The sequence below is a fragment of the Apaloderma vittatum genome, unplaced genomic scaffold (genome assembly GCF_000703405.1).
Source record: "Apaloderma vittatum isolate BGI_N311 unplaced genomic scaffold, ASM70340v1 scaffold10950, whole genome shotgun sequence".
NCBI lineage: Eukaryota > Metazoa > Chordata > Aves > Trogoniformes > Trogonidae > Apaloderma > Apaloderma vittatum.
Window position 1 is genome coordinate 1758 of NW_009694049.1, and position 18540 is coordinate 20297.

Consider the following 18540-nt stretch of genomic DNA (forward strand, 5'->3'; position numbering starts at 1 on the left):
CATCCTCACAGTGCTGGGCAGCGTTGCTGCGTGTGAGGGGTCCTATGCCCAGAGCTCCTGGTGAGTGCTGCCTTCCCTGGCCGCCTCCAGGGATCTGCATCACAGCGCTGTGGCTGCCCAGGGGCTTCTCAGTTTCATGCTGTTGCTCGGATCTGCTGATTTGCAGGTCTGCAGAAAGTGGAGACGTTGATGCACAGCCTCTTACAGTCTCTCATTGCCCTCAAAGAAAATGAGGGGTTATAGCTGCCTTCACTAATAATATAGTTACAGCAGAGATCCAGCAAAAGCAGAAGATGGGCAGTTCTTGGATGAGAGCTCTGAGCTGTTAATTTGTACGGTCACTACTACATGGGGTTTGGAAAACCACCAGTCAAGTCTGAACCTCAGTTGAGCTTTTCCTGTAAGCTTGAAAGAATGTTTTGTACAGACTCTTTTGTTAATAAATATTTTGAGTGCATAAACATATATCCATCCTCAGAGATGTTTAAATATATCCTTCTGTAGAAGTCTGGCTCAGGGGAATCTACCACCTACACTAGGAGGATATGATGTTACTTAAAGACAGAAACAAGTTAAAAGGAGGAAAACAATACTGCCTAGCAGTGTCCTAGCATTAACTGTGCAATCTGTACTACATGCAACTGTCTGTTATGGATATCTTAGCACAGAAATGAGGCACCAGAGGCTTATTTAGATACCATTACTGGATGCAGAAACACTATGCAGACTTCTGAAGAGCAGCTTGCAAGGAGGCAGCTTTGGAGCTCACAATGAAAACCTGTGTATTTTCCCTCCTTGCAGGAAACCTAGTGTGCAGCAGACTGCAGAAATAAACAGAATCCTTGCTTTGTGTCATTCACAGCTTTTGTAAAAAGGATGATCACAACAAAGAGAATCTCTTCAACAGCCTGAACTATGATGTTGCTGCCAAGAAGAGAAAAAAAGACCTGCTCAATAACAAAGCCAAGATTCAATGTAAGATGTCTATTTGGGCTTTTTTTTTTCCTTTTTTTAAAAAAAAACTTGCTGCAGAAGAATGGAAAATGCTTCATATCTATGGTTTTTGCACAGTGCATGAAGAGTCTTCCAGAGTGTCTTGAAGGGCTTTGCGCCCATGTTTGACCTAAGGAGAGAACTTGGATGCAGTTTAATGTGAAGATTTATGCCCCTGTTAGTAATCCCTGCTCTGAGGAGTTGTGCTTGTTGTGTTCAAGTTTGTCATTTGTGTTTGTCAGAAGGAGGGTAATTTTTTCCTATGGTACATTCAAATGAACCAGTTCCAGCTTTTTTTCCCCCTGTAGACTTTCTTGTGCACAACAGGCTAAATTTATTCTTCCTTCCATATGCATGTTGAGCACTAATCTACATTACTGGAGGCTACGAGCCTGAATGTGAGCTTTGATCCTATCTCTGTGCACGGAGTGCATGAAAAATGAAATAAGATTTCAGCTTGCACAGAACAATGGCAGGTTTGAAATCTTTCTGTACGCACAGCAAGCAGCTGAGGTCTCAGCTGGCACACTGTGGGAGGGCCTGGGGGAGCCTGCAGGGACAGCAAGGTCTGTGTTGGTCTGATTGCAAGGTAGGTACTGGAGTTCGATGTGAAGGCTGCAAATGTAAACATACACAGAGGAAATGAGTTACAATTCCCACAGTACTATTAGCTCATTGTGCATCCCCTAGGATTTCAGGAACTGATGCCAGAAGTTGGCCCCTCAGTGCATTTGGTTCTCTGAACAAACAAATGTTGCCATGACAGTTTTTGGCTAGATTCTGCTGCGACTTACTATTTAAAAGGATCTCTGTGCCTGTAACTGAGACTGGGTATGTCCCTGGGCTCACAGTGCCAGGCAGGAGTACATCACTACGTTCTTAGGTGGAAAAAGACCCTGCGAGAAGGGGGCAGGAGAAGGATTGGGCAGCATAACTGCATACAGTAAGGGCTCTGCTCAAGCAGCATGTGTTGGGTACAAGGAAGCTGTTTTGGGGAGTGGATAGGACAACTCCCATTTCTGAGGGAAGGGAGGGGCAATTAGAAATAGGAAAATTTTGGTCCTAGATAGGGTTTTTCTTTTATAGCAAGTTAGCTGCAAGCACAAGCATGCTCCTCTGAGCCTGACCTCACTGCTAAAAGCTCTCTCCCACATGCCTGGTGTCTCATGACATTTTTGCTCAACTTCAAATTTGACATTCAATCCTGAGCCTGTAACCAAGGTAATTAATAGTTAATAAAATCAATAAAAACAAAACCTGGCTGTCAGCCACACTTACTGTCTGGTACTGAAGAAGAGAAGCTGCTATGGTATATCTGTGGCTGGCAGATTAAACATTTACAGTCTTGAGCAGTATCACTGAAATGAAAGCCCTTTCCAAGGCTCAGGACTGAGTCTCAGATGAAGCAGTATGGAAACAAAGCAGCTCAGCAAGTTGCTAGTTTTAGTTTCAAGTGCAGTGGTGTAAACAGAAAATAACTTAATTTGCGCTAAAAAGGCAGAGAGTGTTGTGAGCAGAACTGAGATCCAGCACTCTGAGAGATGGAAGATTAAGTGAGCAAAATGTGTCTTTGTCCGAACAGATTTCCACCAGGAGAAGTGGATCTATGTTCACAAGGGGAGCACAAAAGAGGTGAGTGCCTCTGTAAGTTCTTTGTTCTCTTTTCTAGTGTTTTTTTTTCCAAGCGGTGGAAGATCCTGTTCTGATATAAATCAGCAGAAGCTCTTAAGAGATAAGTGGAAGATCTGGCTTGTGGTTGGAATTTCAGTAATGATTTTTAAGCCCCGATCAGGGAGCCAGGGCTTGCTGTACAAGACTCTGTACATGTGTTTAAAATATGACTTGTTTGCTTCTCTCAGTTTAAAAAAAACACAGCCATTTGCAGACCGAGCCATAATACTGTTCTTGGCTTTCACCCAGTAAAGTCCTAACATGGAAAATCATTGGAATTCATCACAACGGCTTGCTTGCGCTCATGGAGAGAAGCAGCCGTACGAGACTGCTCTGAACTTGCGCTGTATATTGAACCCCAGGAATGTGTGGCTTGTTCTCACCCGTAAATTCACGGGTCATGAGCAGAGCTTGGGTCACTCTTGGGAAACTACCATACTCTGTGTTGGGCCATGCCCGCTCCTGATGTCAGTAAGTGTGGCTCTCTGGGGAAACAGGCCTGCCTCTTCTGCTGGACGTGAGCTGGTCCCATGGGTTGTACCCATTAGCTTGCTAAATTGAGTTACCCTGGGTCACATCTTCCTGCTGCTGTCTGGACTTGTGTCTGCCAAAACATGACCCAGACTGTTTTTTTCTTCTCAGCGCCATGGTTACTGCACCTTGGGAGAAGCCTTCAACCGACTTGACTTCTCCAGTGCTATCCTGGATTCCAGGAGATTCAACTATGTTGTGAGGGTAAGTGAAAGGATTTTGTTTTCCTGTAATGGTGGTGGAGATTCTGAATTGAGCACCAGCTGAGTGATGGGAAACACTGGCAAAGAAGAAAGGTCCAAGCATGCAAGTGAAGGTCTTGGGATTTGCTGCATGAAGAAATTGATGGAAGCTGTGTGTATAGATGTCCAAAGCATTCTCTTCCATCCCCTGTTAAGAGGGAGGGATGGAGGGAGAGAGGTGGTGCTAATAAAGATGGGCTGTCTTAAGCCTAGCATTTGTACTACTTTTCAGTTGTGAAATTTCCTTCCAAATCCCAGAAAACCTGGCTTCTATTTGCTGAGTTCTCAGTTCAGCTTCTAAATGTGATTCCTGTAACCTCAAAAGGAGCATGGGCTCTCAGAAGAAGTTATTGAGTGGTGGAGACCTCTTTGCACAGGAGGCTCCAGCTCCTCAAGGGCTCTGGGGCTTTGTTTCCTTTGAAGTGATACAGGAGAGACTCTGGGGAGCTGAGTGTTTTGGGCATGAGGATGGGCTGAGCCTCTTAGAGGTACTGATCCTCTCTCGTGAGTTACGGTTGCTCTTAATCCTGTGTGACTGGCAGTGGTTTCAGTGGGTGAAATATTGGAATAGTCCTAATACCATTAGTTGGTAGGAAGGAGTCAGACACAGGCTCCTCATGCTCAGGCTTTGCAGGGCTTCTCTTTTGTCCAAGGGTGGTGGCAATGACTGGGGGGAGCTACTGTCCCAAGGGCTGCAGGTGCTTGTATGCCTATGCACATGTGGTCTGCAAATTGATCTCAAATTTCAGAATGCTTATCAAGGTTTGGAATTCAATAAGGTTTAAAAAAAAATCCGTTATTAACTTGAGGCTGTTTATAAACAGCTCCTTTTCACATCTCATCAACACCTGATCACTGGTGAGGCACCAGCTGCTCAGGTTTTAGGTTCTGGACCAAGCAGCATTAGTATTTCTTTCCCTTTGCTGAGTCAAATGTCATGCAAAGGAAGAAGTGATTCGAGCAAGTTCACCTTGAGCAAATTCACCTTGGTTTGTTCACCTGTTGTCTAAGTGACAAGGAGCCTGTAAAAGCTTCTGTCACCCTGGGAAGAGCACAGGCCTTGGGGGTGATTACTCTCAAGGACACTGGCTGTCACTGGGATGTCCTATTGCAGGGGTGGTGGCAGGGAGTGGGGATGCAGGAGGAGGCAAAGTGGGGTACAAGTCTGTGAAAACTTGGGCTGTCCTAGCTCTGCTGGTCCTGGGCCAACTTGTTTCACTGCTTGTACAGAGAAGGTGATCAGCAGCACTGAGGTACTCGTGTTCACTCAGCTGTCTTCTTTAGGGATTATTGTGGAAGGAACAGTTCATGCCAAGGATATAACCCTTTAGTCAAATACAAAGGAGGAAAATAAAATGAAACTTGTGTTTGATGCCCCAGAGATCCCTTTGGCAGATTTTCTGTCTTAGAACAACGAAGAATTCCAAAAAGCTCTGCGAAGCATGGCCTCAAGTTGTGCTGTGCTGTGTGATCATCGTTGCTTCTCAGCCTGGTGATGGGTGTCTTGCATGGGAATGCAATGATTGAGCAGAAGTCTCATTACATTTTTGGAAGAGCAAACTCGAATTTCAGTGAAATTGTGGTCTGGTGGAGAGACTCAGGCTGACCTTCTTCCCCATCTTTTCCCATGAGGACTTCATGAAGGCATCCCAAATTTGCTGTGTATCTGAAATAGCAGTGTTCTGTATGGAAGTCAGCATGTGTTCTTGTTTCTACAAATTACCTTTCTTCTGAGCTTTTAAGAGTAGTTTCCCCCCCAGTAGTTTTAAGGATACAGCACTGCTGAGAAGTATGAAGCTTTCTAATTGAGGCTGACTTGTGGTTTGGCAGATGAAAGAAGATATTAAACCTGGTACCGTGAATCAAATGCAAAACTGACTTCTTAAAATGAAGGGCTTGTATCGGCCAAGTCTCTGGTGGATAGTAGCTCATAAAATGCCTTACATGCTAGATTTACTTGTGAAAAGTTCTGCCTAGATGTGGATTTTGTTTATGGTCCTTTGCAAATCACAAGCCTTCTAGAGCACACAGATGAGCAATCTGTCACATGGAAAATGCCTTGAATATTGGCAGGCAAAACATTTTTCCCTTCCCTCCCTCTCCTTGTTCTCTCTAGTTCCACTTGTTGTTCAGGCTATCTAATTAATGTCACACTACATAGTTCATCAAATAAATGCTTTCCAAGGAGGGAGGTTCAGAATTTGAGGCTGGGGGAGAATATGAGGATGTCCTATGGGGAAGGAAGGAGAGAAACAGTTGGAGGCTTGGGATTCTGCTGGCTACACTCAACTTGCTCTATAGAGAAATGAGTTACATCACTGCTGATAGCAAAATGAGCTTTCAGGCTGAACATCAGCTTGCCTTTTTTCAAAGCATTCCATACTGGATTTCTCTGAGCTTAAGTGCTACATGTTTTCAGTGCCAATTTCTTTGTTGTTATTGTATGCAGGTGTCTAAGATACACCCAAACTAAGTTGTTGTAGTTTGTAATGGTGCAGTGATAACACGGGCACTTCCTTCAAGTGAGGTGGAGGTACGAGCTGCAAGAAGCTTGGCAGATGTTTTTCATGGACAAGCACAATCAGCTGTGGCCAGTGAGTTCATGTAACTGTAGCAGAAGGAATTCTCCTCCGGCATCAATCATGCCTGGACAGTCTGCTGATAACAGGTATAGGTTCCATGACTTGGTCTTTGCTGTTCCTCAAAACTATAGCATCTGCTTATATGCTCCACGACAATGTTTCCTTTTTAGAGCTAGTAAGGAAGTGTGTGATTGATCAAGAGGACCCAAATTGTTCTTAGAATTGTAGAATCCTTTAGGTTGGAAAAGACCTTTAAGATCAAGTTGGTAAACCTAACACTGCCAAGTTCACCACTAAACCATGTCCTTAAGTGCCACATCCGCATGTCTTTTAAATACTGCCAGGGATGGTGACTCAACCACTTTCCTGGGCAGCCTGTTCCAATGTTTGATAACCCTTTCAGTGAAGAAATTTTTCCTAATAAATTTTGCTGGAGTGTGTCCAAAGAAGAGTGGTGAAGCTGGTGAAGGGTCTAGAGAACAAGTCTTATATGAGGAGCAGCTGAGGGAACTGGAGTTGCTTAGTCTGGAGAAAAGGAAGCTCTTGAAGCAGCGCTGATATCTCTGGTCTTACAGATTTAATGAAAAGACTGGAAGCATTCTGTATGCATAAGTAATATGAGCAAAGACAAAAGTGCCTGCAGCCCAGAAGTTGTTGGTTCTCCTTCGGGAACACTCTGTTCAGATGACAGTGACATTTTGCAGGCTGCTTCCTTCAGAAAGATTTGTCATATGATGGTTGTGTAGTAATATCTCAAGGGAAGGTGCTGTTTCTGATCATAAAAGCTTAGGCGAGGTTAAGCTGCATGAGCACAGCTCTTCTGGAATAACATGATCTAGATAGCGTACAGCCTGCAAAAGTGGTCTCTTCAATTTGTTTCTTAAGTTTTTATAGCAGTTAGCTCTCGAGGTCCTGGGATTTATGCTGTGCTGAAAGAATATCAGCTCAGTGCTGTCTCATGGAGATCTGTCAGCACCTGCCCTGTAAATCATTGTAACTGGCCTTGCTCTCGTTCTACCTCCCAGCCGAAAGCCAACATGACATTTCAGCCACAGAAAGTGAAGGGCTGTGAGAGCAAGCGGGGGGGCTGGAGGAGGAATTTTTCATTGCAATATGTTTGTCTAAGCTGTCTAGATGTGAGAAGCCACATCCCCAACCAGGAGGAGCTTATACATCCCCACAGGGTGCAGTCCAACTTCCCCTTAACTGGTCTAGGGTGTTCAAAGGGAGACTTAGACTTCACTCGTTTGAGACTTGTGATTTTTTTAGAAGCATTTTCCCTTTTTGAGGCAAGGTTACACCTCCCTGCTCAGTGCATCAGGCCTGCTGAGAATTTTTTTGTCTGTGTGCTGTAGGCCCCTAGCTGGGGGTTATTTGGGGTATGCATTACCCGTGCGCCCCAGTGTTAAACTGAGACAGTGGCAGAAGTGCCATCTGGCTATAGCAAGTCTAAGCAACACTGTGCATGGTAGTCATGGGTGCAGAGCAACACGTTTTCATGGCCCTGAAATAGTGGTACTTGTTCCTTGCCCCATGGAATGGTTTTGTCTGCTGTATTTTCCTTATTCTCGTAAGAGGAGGACCTGCTCTGCTCCTGGAGCTAAGTGACTCTTTGCACCATGTGCTTTAGATCCCACTGCTAGTGAGGTTGGAGCAGGAGCCCCATCACACTCATTACCCTGCTGTGAAATATGCTGCCTCCTGCCAGCTTTGCAGAGACTCTGAAATAGTCTGCTGCTTCTCTTGCCTTTTCTCTGTGTCTCTGACAGACCTCTGAAAGCAAACAAAATAGCAGTGACATGGTAAGACTGGAAGCTACCAGATCACTTTTTTCGGCTTCCAAGAAGTTGAAAAAGTAGATTGGGATCTAATGCCTTGCTTTCAGGAGGTGTTGCAGGCTTCCCAGCTCCAAATAAAACCAGCTGGAATGCAATCACTTAGTGGTTTTGCAAAGCAGGCCTTTTAAAATTGCGCTTAACCTTTCCCTGTGCACTCTCTCCCACCATCTGTCCCTCTCGGTTGAGCGTGGGCTGGACTTAATGCAACCGCATCATAACACATGCTTGCAGCTCTCCAGCCTTTTTACCCTACTCAGCATTAAGCTGAATTCAGCAGTTTACTTTTAGTCTGTGTTGTGCAAGTGGCAACACAGATTTTTTTTTTTTTTTTCTTTTGTAATGCTGTAGACCCCAGTTTGGGGAGTCCATTAACTGAGACCGTCTTCTGCTGGGTCTATGCCAGCACTAAATGACCCTTAGTGCACTGGAGCACGTGGGGCATGGATGAACTATATTGCTTACCTGGGGTTTTTTTTGTGTGTTATATGAGCACAGAATAATAAAAAATGTCTTTCAATCTGGAAGGCTACCCAGTCACTTCAGCCAGCACTCCCGAGGGAGCAGAGTAGTCCTAGAAGTATTCACAACTTAGTTTTCATATGGAATTTCATCCTGTGTTTATTGCTGCAGGGGAAGGGAGGCGACACATGATATTTGAGCTGGTTCATGGAACATAAGTTGAACCTTGGTAAACGCAGACAAGGCAAATTTGAATCTGTTCCTTTGGCTAAATTAATTTTGTACCAATTTAGCGTTCTTTAAGGAACTGAGGTTTTTATCCTTGTTCCTCCTAAAGAATGGCCCTGGTGCCTAGCTCTTACAGTATTGCATTAGGTGATGCTTATCACTGGGTGCATTTTGGCATTTTCAGTAACAGGCACACCATTGCTAACACCCAGCCTGGAGGAACCTGTCTCTGTGCCAGTTCCAGAACAGTGTGGTCTGGAGATGACGGTTGTTTGTGCACAGAAGAGCTGATCTGGGGGTATGTGTGTGGCTAATATACAGATGGAGTCTGGTAAATTGAATGTTATAATCAAAGGTCTAAAGGCTAAATAGTTTAGTATAAGCAGAGTATTACAAACTACTTGGTGACACTGGTGTGGGTTGTGTGGGGTTTTTTTTTCCTACTTATTCCTCTAGTTTTTCAATAAACTAAAAGATCTTTTATGAACCTTTTCAAGCATCTTGGAAGCTGCCTCATTTTTAAGAGTATCTAGTTATTGTGGTCTCAGTTTAGCTGATAGATCAAGAAGATTCACTGATGATTGTGCACCAAATATTACCCAACTCTCCTGCGTCTCTTGTTTCCCCCAAATGAGACAAGAAAGCAGGCAGCCTGCCCTTCACAGGAGTTGGCACAGGTCTTTTATCTTGTTTTCTTTTGGTCATGTGAGATACAAGATATTAATAGAATGTAAACTCAAAGCCATCTGATGATTGTGTTGGCCTGGAAATCAAGCGGAAGAAGAGATCGGTCGCTCTGGGCAACCTCACTGCTCTGAACTGGCAGTCACATGCCAGCACACCCAGACGAGCAGAGCAGGCGAATGACCACGGTAATACCTCTCCCTGAGCTCCCTGCTTCATGGCAAGCTGCCGGTGACTTTTTGGATACATTCCTGTCATTCTTAAAGCAGGGCAAACAGTTCGGCTCATGACTTATCAAGTCTCGTCAAAAGCCATCTTAGTTACTTGACACAAGTAGTTGCACCTTCTCTGGACTCTCTGCTCTGCCAGCAACAGGATACCGTAGCTGCAGATGATAAAGGATTAATAAGCTAGTCATGCGGTAATGTGTTGATTGATTTGTAGCATAAAAGGTTTTTCCTTTCCTTTCTAAATTAGAAGAGAAGGCTATGTACATCCAAAACAAATGGATCGACATGTGGACAGTCTGTATTTATATAATGCTGGGGGGAGGGAGGAAGGCTTGGAGGATCATGGGCCACATGTTCTGCAGAGCGTGATCCACAGGAAACTTCCACAGCTGTTCTTGTGGTGGTAGAGCTGGGGCAGGAGAGGCCATCTTCCCTGTGGGAAATGCTTCCTTTAGCAACTGCAGCCCAAATTTAGCTTGTAAACCAGTAAGGATATAGTGATGGGAAGCAAATCCTAATCGAAAGTAAAAGCGAGATTTCCATTAAGGGTAGGTTAACAGGTAAAGAGGACAAACAGGCAAAGATGATTTTGTGTTGTAGCCGTAAGAGCTGAGCAGAGGAGGAAACCTGGGGGGAATAGGATTTTGTTGGGGAGGAGGGCTTGTTTTCAGTATAATGCTTAACCTTTCTGTTGTGGTGACAGCACTCTGACAAAACCCATGCAACTCAGGAGTTTGACGTAAATTGTGGAGTCTGATTCTCATTAATGTTCCATCAATAATATCCCCATCCAAACAGGCATTTGCTCGTGTTCCCTTATGACACTGCTTGTTTATACCTCAGTGAAGGACAGTCATGCTGACTCTTTGTTGTCCTCTTGCTGTGATAGAGGCTGTCAGTCTGAGAACTGCTCTGTGGTTTCTCTGCATCTCTGAACCGTGAAATCAAGTTGAATTTTTCCCCCTTCCCTCAAGATTATTAGAATGCCTCTTTTTTTTTTTTTTTCTTTTTCTTCCCCCACCCCATCCCTTTCGATGTGGATTTAATTATTTGGCCTCTGCTCTCCTCCCCCTTTGCATTAGTTTGCTTTGCCGTTCTGTCTCCCTTTTGTTTTCAAGCAGCAAACAGGTCTCTGGACTGTTTTGCTATGTCATGTGACCAGGAGTCAAGATTAGAAAGGTATCTCTGTGCTCTAAGGCTTGCGACTTCTATTTTTATCCACAGCTGTTGGAGCTGATAGCAAAGTCACAGCTGACGTCACTGAGTGGCATTGCCCAGAAAAACTACATGAACATTTTGGAAAAAGTGGTGCAGAAAGGTAAGAAACGGAAACAGTGAGGGGGAGGAGGAGGAGTCTGATTTAATCTGGTGTGCTCTGTGTGAACCACATCTTCAAGAACAGTCAGGCAGGGCAAGATGGGTGAAGATGCTTATTTCTGTAGTGTAGATCCACTCTCCCCTTGGTGAAGGACTGAGGTGGGAGGGGGTGGAGTGGGAAGAAATGTCTGTGTTCTGGTAGGTATCTGAGAGGCAATTCCTCCTTCTCTGACTTTCCTTGCTGCCACTGCTTCTGCATCCTACTGAGTCCTATTTCTGACTGCAAAAGAGAGGGCAGGGCTGTTCCTGCCCCCAGCCTGGCACATCTGCAGTCTCTGCTGCCACCTTGTCACCAGTTTGCTGTATCATCAAGTGTTCCCACTGCTCTGGAGGAGAGGGAAACTCAAGGGCTGTCTTCACCTGCTGAGGGGTGGGAGCTGAATTGTGCTTGAGAATGACATTTCCCTTCCTGATGCTTCAGGTCTGTCTGAAGCCTGGGAATTAAGAGCACCCTATTAGTGTGAGCATACATAATGAGGAAGGAGATCCTGAGCTGTCTCCCTTCGCGTCAGCTGGGGTAGATGGGGAAGAGGTGCACATAGATAACCTCTTGCACGTATCAGAGGGGAAAACTGACTGGTTGCCAGCAGCTGGAAATAGGAAGTGCTGCAGAAAGGGCAGATATCTCATTTGCTTATCCTGGGAGGATCTCTTTCCATCTGTCTAACCTGCCGTGCATGGTTAATGTCTTAAGTGCTTTCCTCTTAAAAAGAAAAGTGCAGGCTGGCTCTCTTAGCCTGTGAGGTTATAGCAGATAATGACTTGCCTGGGAAATGTGTAGATTCAGAAAAGGATTTGGTCACTTCCCATTTTTAAGCTTTCCTGTTTTTCCAAAGTCCTTGAAGATCAGCAGAACATCAGGCTAATACGTGAATTGCTGCAGACCCTCTACACATCCCTCTGCACATTAGTTCAACGGGTTGGCAAGTCTGTCCTGGTTGGAAACATCAACATGTGGGTGCACAGAATGGAGAGTATTCTTCACTGGCAGCAGCAACTGAACAACATTCAGATCACCAGGGTAAGCAGAAATCTTGAAAGCTAAAAATAATGTGGCTCCTTCGTGAAATCTTCTCATGTAGCAGCAATCATTTGGGTGACAGCATCCCACTACTCCCACAGAAAGCATAAGAGTGTTGAGGGAAGAAACTAGGCTTGCCAAAATAACTGGATGCATTCCTATCGTTACTAGTGTCCCTTAATTAAAACTCAGTGTGCACAACCCAGGATCGTGCTCGCTGTTATTGGTCACAGGCTGTGGCTTGACTCCTGAATGGCCACGAAGTGCTGTGCAAAAACAACACAGCAGGAAACCATCCCCCACCCCTGCCCTGAGAGTCTTCAGAGACTAGGGCTGAGTATGAAAAGCCAACTTCATCTTTCTCAAACTAAGCAATTGCCTTCAAAACTTGTTTATCAGATAGCTGAAGTTTTTAGACTTGTTTAATCTGTAAATTAAATGCAAATTTCCAAATAGCTGCATAACTTCATGCTTCCTGGCTGAAAATATCTGTGATTCTTCCAGTAGTCTGGAGCTACCTGTTCCAGCCGCACAAGTCCTGCTTCCACAGTATCTGGTTTTTCTCAACAGCCTCTGTGGGGATAGGAGAGAAAAGTATTAGTTGATAAATTCCTAACCTGGCTTTGCATGGGAATCACATGTGAACTTGCTCCACAGAATCACAGAAGAGTTGAGGTTGGAAGGGACCTCTGGAGGTCATCTTGCCCAGCCCTCCTGCTCAAGCAGGGCCACCTACAACCAGTTGCCCAGGGCAGTGTCTAGATGGTCAGATATTGGTTTTATGGCTTTTTGGGTTTTTTTTACATCTCCAATGGGTACTTACTCCACAGAAATTCTAAAGCTTTCCCTAATGCTAAGATCTGTGTTGGTGTGCCCCTTGTTAGACTTCTCTGTAGTGAACTGGACTATGAAATTCCCACTTGGACAGACCAAGGCATGGCCCAAGGGAGTATTAAAAGCACCTTTTTTTTTTTTCTCTGGTGGGTCAACCAGCATCACATTTGCAAAAGCTTAAGCAAAGGTCCTGCTTTTGACATTTTATCTGACTATGTTCTCTGGTAACACCAGGAAACAATTTCCAGCCCTTTCAGAGCAATGTAGGCAACAGAATGTGGGAGATGAACTCTGGGAGGTCCCAGGGAGTTTGAGGAGCTGCAAAAGCATCAGTGTCTTATCTCATGGTGGTTTCTGCTCTGCCTCTGCTGTCGCTCCTAGTGTCCAGTTCTTGGGATGGGCTGCCCTTTCCCTTGCAGGGGAGGCACTGGCCCAGCTGTGGGGTGCCTTGTGGGGCACAATACCTGGGCATCTGCTGCCCTAAGTGCACCACAGGTTGGGACCTACCTCCTGCTGCTCAACTCAGTAATATACTGTGGGTTTATTCCTCTGCTTTAGAGACTCTTAAAATACAGCATTTTAAAGAACTCCTGCTTATCCAAACAAAAGTGTGTCAAAATATTGTTTGTGAACAGAACTGCATTTATGCATACTTATGTGTAGATTTACAGGCATTTTTGCAAGCTCAACATCTAATTTATTTCAGAAAAGTAAAAAAAATCACACCACTGATGATAACTTCAGGTCAAGCTAGAACAAAACCAGCTGAGTTTAGACAAAGGAAGAATGCACCCAGCTCTGTGCAGCCAGTTGCTTACAGTGCATTGAGTGCTTCTGGTGTTTCTAGAAGGGGAGTGTGTCTTGCAAGTGTCAAGATCTAAACTTAAAAAAAAAAAAGCAACAAAGAAAGCCCAACAACCAAAACTTGCAAAATATTGTGTGTGCTAGAGCTGCTTTAAAGAAAAAAAAAATCTCTGTCCAGAAAGTGACAGCATACTGATCTGTACTGATCTAATCTGTGTTCTTTCTCCAAAAAAAGTAATGTTTGAAAAGTCCTGGAAAGGAGTACTGAGGGAAAGAAGTAGCAGACAAGTCTTTGGCCCTGACTCAAAAAAACCTGTAAGGTTTTGCTTGAGTCACACTGTTTTCTTCAGAAATAAAGCATAAGCATGAGCTTTGGGTTTGGTTATTTTATGTTTGGTTTTTGTTGTTTTTCTTTCACTTTAGAGCCTCTGAGCTTAGTCTTGCCTGTTCTGCCCTAGCAAAGCTTATATGCAGAGTGCAGGAGAATGCAAAAGACAGGCTAGGGAGGAAGATCAGTGATCCAAGACTCCAGTGCATACTTCCTACCCCAAAATACGACCTCACTTTGCCCTGGTGGGCAGGGATGTTGAATCTAGTCTTGTGAGTTGGACCAAAGAAGCATCTACACGTACCCAGGCATTGTGCTTGCAGCTTAACTCTTAGCATGCAGTCTTGAAGCCGTCGTGGGAAGAAGTGTACTCTGGAGATGGCAGGCACCGTTCCCTCCTTCTGGAGGGGTCGTTTCAGGCCTCGTCTTCCTGGTGGGGATGGCCAAAAGTGATGACGCCTCAGCTGAAAAGCTGTAATACTTGAGGGTACCAGGCAGGCTGGTCATGGAGGCATTGAAGGGAAGGTGGGAACTGTTTGCCCACAGATGTACTTGTTGTGCCTGTGGAGTTTCGTGTGCAATGGGATGGCTGGAGTTGGGACCATACGATTAAAAGCAGCCTCATGCAGCGTTTCCCTGCTGACCGCAGTCTGCGTGCTGCTGCTTTCAAACAGCACATAGCACTGCCCGTTGTGAGATGGGTGCTGTGACTCTGCGACTTAAAATAGCAGCATCTCTGTGCAGGGTAAAGGATAAACTTGGCACATCTTTCGAACATTGTTTCTTCATTGGGGCCCAATCCTAAAAGCTGCTGTTTGCCTTAATAAGGCTGAGGCTGAGTTTGAAGCAGCTGGAGCCTGGGTTGTGGTTCTTGCTGATGCCTTGCTCCCACGTGTGCCTTGAGTTTCCCCCAAGCGCAGGGCCTGCAGATCCATTGTGGTCAGTGTGTCCTGGAGCTGTGCTGCTGTCCAGACCTGCAAAACAGTCTTGGACTACCTGTAGACCAAGCAAAGATGGATGGGGGACATTCAAAGTGGCTTTTGGCTCTTAGGCAAAGATGTGCTTTGGTGTGACTGAGCAGCCTGGAAAACCATGGCTGCAGCTGATGGGAAAGGGGCAAGTCCTTCAAGTGTCCACAGGGGGAAAAAAGTCAGCCCTGCCTGTGGTGACCTGGGAAGCCACACAGGGAAAAATCTTGCTGTGGGTACTCACCAGCCACTGCTGTGGTTACAGCAGGATCCTGTGATGACATAAGCTAAAACACATGTCAGAAGAGCATGAGATGCCCAGCAATGTGTGTAATAGGAGGCTGAACTTGAAGTAATGCCAATGTCCCTCGCTGTAGAGAGACCTGGATGGTTCATAGCTGATAGCACAGTGCAGCTGATGTCCTGCTGCTGTGAAAATTGGTGGTGGTGCTTCTAGGAGCAGAGTCTCATGAGTATGGATGTGGTATGAACAAAAAGAGGAGAAGGAGGAGCCAAGGACTCCATCTGTGCTTCAAACTACTGTAATACAAAGACATTGCCCCTTCCTTGAGGCTATCTCAAACTGTTCTGGGGTGGAAGGACAAACATCTCTGTAAAATGTCTCCTTATTCAGAAGAGGGAATTGCTACTTATTCTCTATGTGAAGAGCAGTGCTTGAAAAGCAGTAACTCTACTGCAAACTAGAATTGCTTGGGTTTTCAGTTTCCTGTGAGCTCAGTTTTGTCTGTCTCTTCCAGCCCGCCTTTAAAGGAACCACTTTCACAGACCTGCCGTTGTGTTTACAACTGAATATCATGCAGCGACTGAGTGATGGAAGAGACCTGGTGAGCCTCGGTCAGGTGGCTCCTGACCTGCAAGTGCTCAGTGAAGACCGGTTGCTGTGGAAGAAACTTTGCCAGTACCACTTCACAGACAGACAGGTACAAGGAGGGATGCAAACTGCCGTCAGTTGCTTCTTGTACCCCACTAGCAAGTGAACACACATGGGTAGAACACGCTTACTCCACTGTCTCTTGAATCAAAGGGCTGTGCCACAAGCTGGTAATACACGCTGTGATGATTTATGTAGAGGGTTTTGCATGCCACAACAATGATTCCTGAAATAGGAGCCTGAGGATTTAGTCATAGGGTGAACTTCAACCCTAATCCAGTTGGTAACAACTGCAAGTCATCCAGTTGCTCCTTGCCCCACGTGTGTGGGGAAAACGTGCAGGCAAGCTCCAGTAACCACCCTGATGTCCCAGAGACTGACACCCTCGCAGAGAATCTCTGTGGATGTGATCCATGAGCAATGAGTCGTACTCGCTTGCCCTTTAGAGCAAGAAATCCCCTCCGAGCTGTTTTGAGAGTGACAGGATGTTATGCTGAAAACAGCTCTGTAACTACCCACGTTGTACCTGTGTGTAAACTTCTTTGGTCCTTTGCAGCCTGGTAGTCATCTGGGGTCTTCTAAACCAACCAAATAAAAAATCCCTCTCTGTTGGCGGATGAATGTCTGTGATGCTTATACCAAAACTCTACATTTCAGAGACCATGTACCAGATTTTTCTGCTCATTCTGCTTTATTTTCTCGCTGAATCTGACTTAGAAATATCTTCCCCAGAGTCACTTCCAATTAAGTAAATTAAAATCTAGTCTTTGCATCTAATCAGCTCTAAAAGAAAGATGGATGTCTCTCAGGCTACTGTAACAAATCACTAAGAGTTAGTGAAGAACCAAAATACTCTTAACTTCTGAAACTTAAATGTGGCTATACTCACTGTCCTGTCAGCCAGCAACAGTGCCTAAAGTAGCATAAAAGAGCTCCCAGTGTTTTAGGCTTTCATGCAGTAATGTTCATGAAATGGAGATCGACTCCAATAGTGGTATCAGGTGTAGCTGTTGCCATTGGAAAGCTACATATTCAGAGCAGGAGCTTTCTTGGTGTTACAAGGGAACAATTATGGGACCAGCAGGGATGTCACTTAACGCAAGTGGGAAGAGAACATGAGTTGGAAAGAACAAATTTATTTTTTTTTACCTACTACAATTATGATTATTTTTTCTTTAAGATTCGCAAACGGCTAATCTTATCTGACAAGGGACAGCTGGACTGGAAGAAGATGTACTTCAAGCTCATAAGGTGTTACCCACGAAAGGAGCAGTATGGTGACACACTGCAGCTGTGCAGGCACTGTCACATCCTCTCCTGGAAGGTATGAGATGCTGGTGGGACCAACCTGATTAGGGCAGGACCTACAGGGGCACCCACTGCTTCCTCTGATTGCAGCTGGTTTAGGGGGCTGCAGTTAGTTCCTTTGCATAGCCCAGTGTTCATACATCTTAATCCTCCTGCAGCTATTAAGAGCCTTGCTCCTCTGTGCTTCAGAGATCCCATCTTGATGTTGAACAAGAGCAGTGTCCCTCAAGGTCAGAGGGAGGGAGATGGGCAATACTGTAGGGCTGCCTGTAATAAACCATCCTAGCACTGCCTGCAGAAACTTCTACCTGTTACATGGAGGTGGAGATCTTGACAACAGGATTAGCTGGTATGAGAGCTGATGGCTACAGAACAGCCTAGGACAAAAGTCTTGGTGATATCCAAGGCATGTCTCTGGAGTTAAACTCCAGTTGCTGATGCTGCACTCCAGCCTCTCTTCCCACAGAATATGGGAAAAGAACGAACTGGATTGTTTGCTGCTTTTATTTCTCATGACTTGCCAGTAGACCCTAAAACATGAAGCCCAGTTCTGAGTTGGCAAGAGTAGAAGTATTATTCTGGGCTCTGCTCTATCTACTTGCAAGCGGGACGTCTGGCAGAGGGGCAGCGCTAAGTTGGCTGATGCTCTGGCGCCCTTTTTGCAGTCACTCTAAATGGAGCTGTTTTCTCCCTTCCCAGGGTACTGATCACCCTTGCACAGCCAACAACCCGGAGACTTGCTCCACCTCTCTTTCACCGCAAGACTTTATCAACTTGTTCAGGTTCTGAACTTGGGTCACCGCAGCTTACGCGATTCTTATGGGACACTTTATGCCACTGAGCTTGGACACTCCGTTTGTAAATAGTGTAAATATTTGTTTGTTTGAAGCTCCCAAGTCAAGGAACAAGAGGATCTTGGAGATGAGAGGTGAAACTGCTCACTGATGTGCAGCACTTAAGGAATACAGACTTCCATAAGACTGGTGTATAAATGCAGCATGTTGTACAGAGTCCCTTTTTTATGATCAGAGTACAAGATACAGGGCAACAAACTTGATTTTATTTTTTTTGTTGTTGTTTTTAGAAGTTAAAAATTAATTTACCCCACAACCGTTTGAGAACTCTCGGTTTGTTTCTAATAGAGAGAAAGCAATATGAGGCTAGGACTGTTGAACTGTTCCTCCATCTGGTTTTATTTAGCATACGTATTTATAAAAATGATATTTTAAAAATATTTATGAAAAATATCCCTGTGACAATTTTAATAATACTTCTATGTTTTTAAAAAAGACACATTCTGAAATACTTAGAACTCTAGCCTACTTGCAAGAGAGAATCGCAACATACCACTTTCTACCTCTAATAGATTGAGTACCTTTTGAGCAAAAATCCAGTGTACAATGTGAACTTTTGTATTTTGTACAATGATTTAAAGGGAAATTGCTTGTGATAGTAACCATCTTTTCTTATATTAATGCTTACCTCTTTATATTAGTTTTCTTGCTCTACTCAGTGCTTGAATGCCTAGATGATAGGCACCATATAAATAC

The 18540-nt window shown here is 44.8% G+C and overlaps 1 protein-coding gene across 1 annotated transcript; it reads left to right on the forward strand.

Annotated features, from left to right (window-relative positions):
• Positions 1 to 837: 837 nt before the first annotated feature.
• Positions 838 to 18323, forward strand: FBXO32 (F-box protein 32; the record flags this gene model as incomplete). The annotated part of the gene is made up of 8 exons (XM_009866178.1): positions 838 to 975; positions 2576 to 2625; positions 3307 to 3399; positions 10683 to 10776; positions 11672 to 11856; positions 15549 to 15731; positions 16863 to 17006; positions 17690 to 18323. Coding segments are annotated over 8 exons (977 nt in total), but the record flags the coding sequence as incomplete, so codon positions are not given.
• Positions 18324 to 18540: the final 217 nt, after the last annotated feature.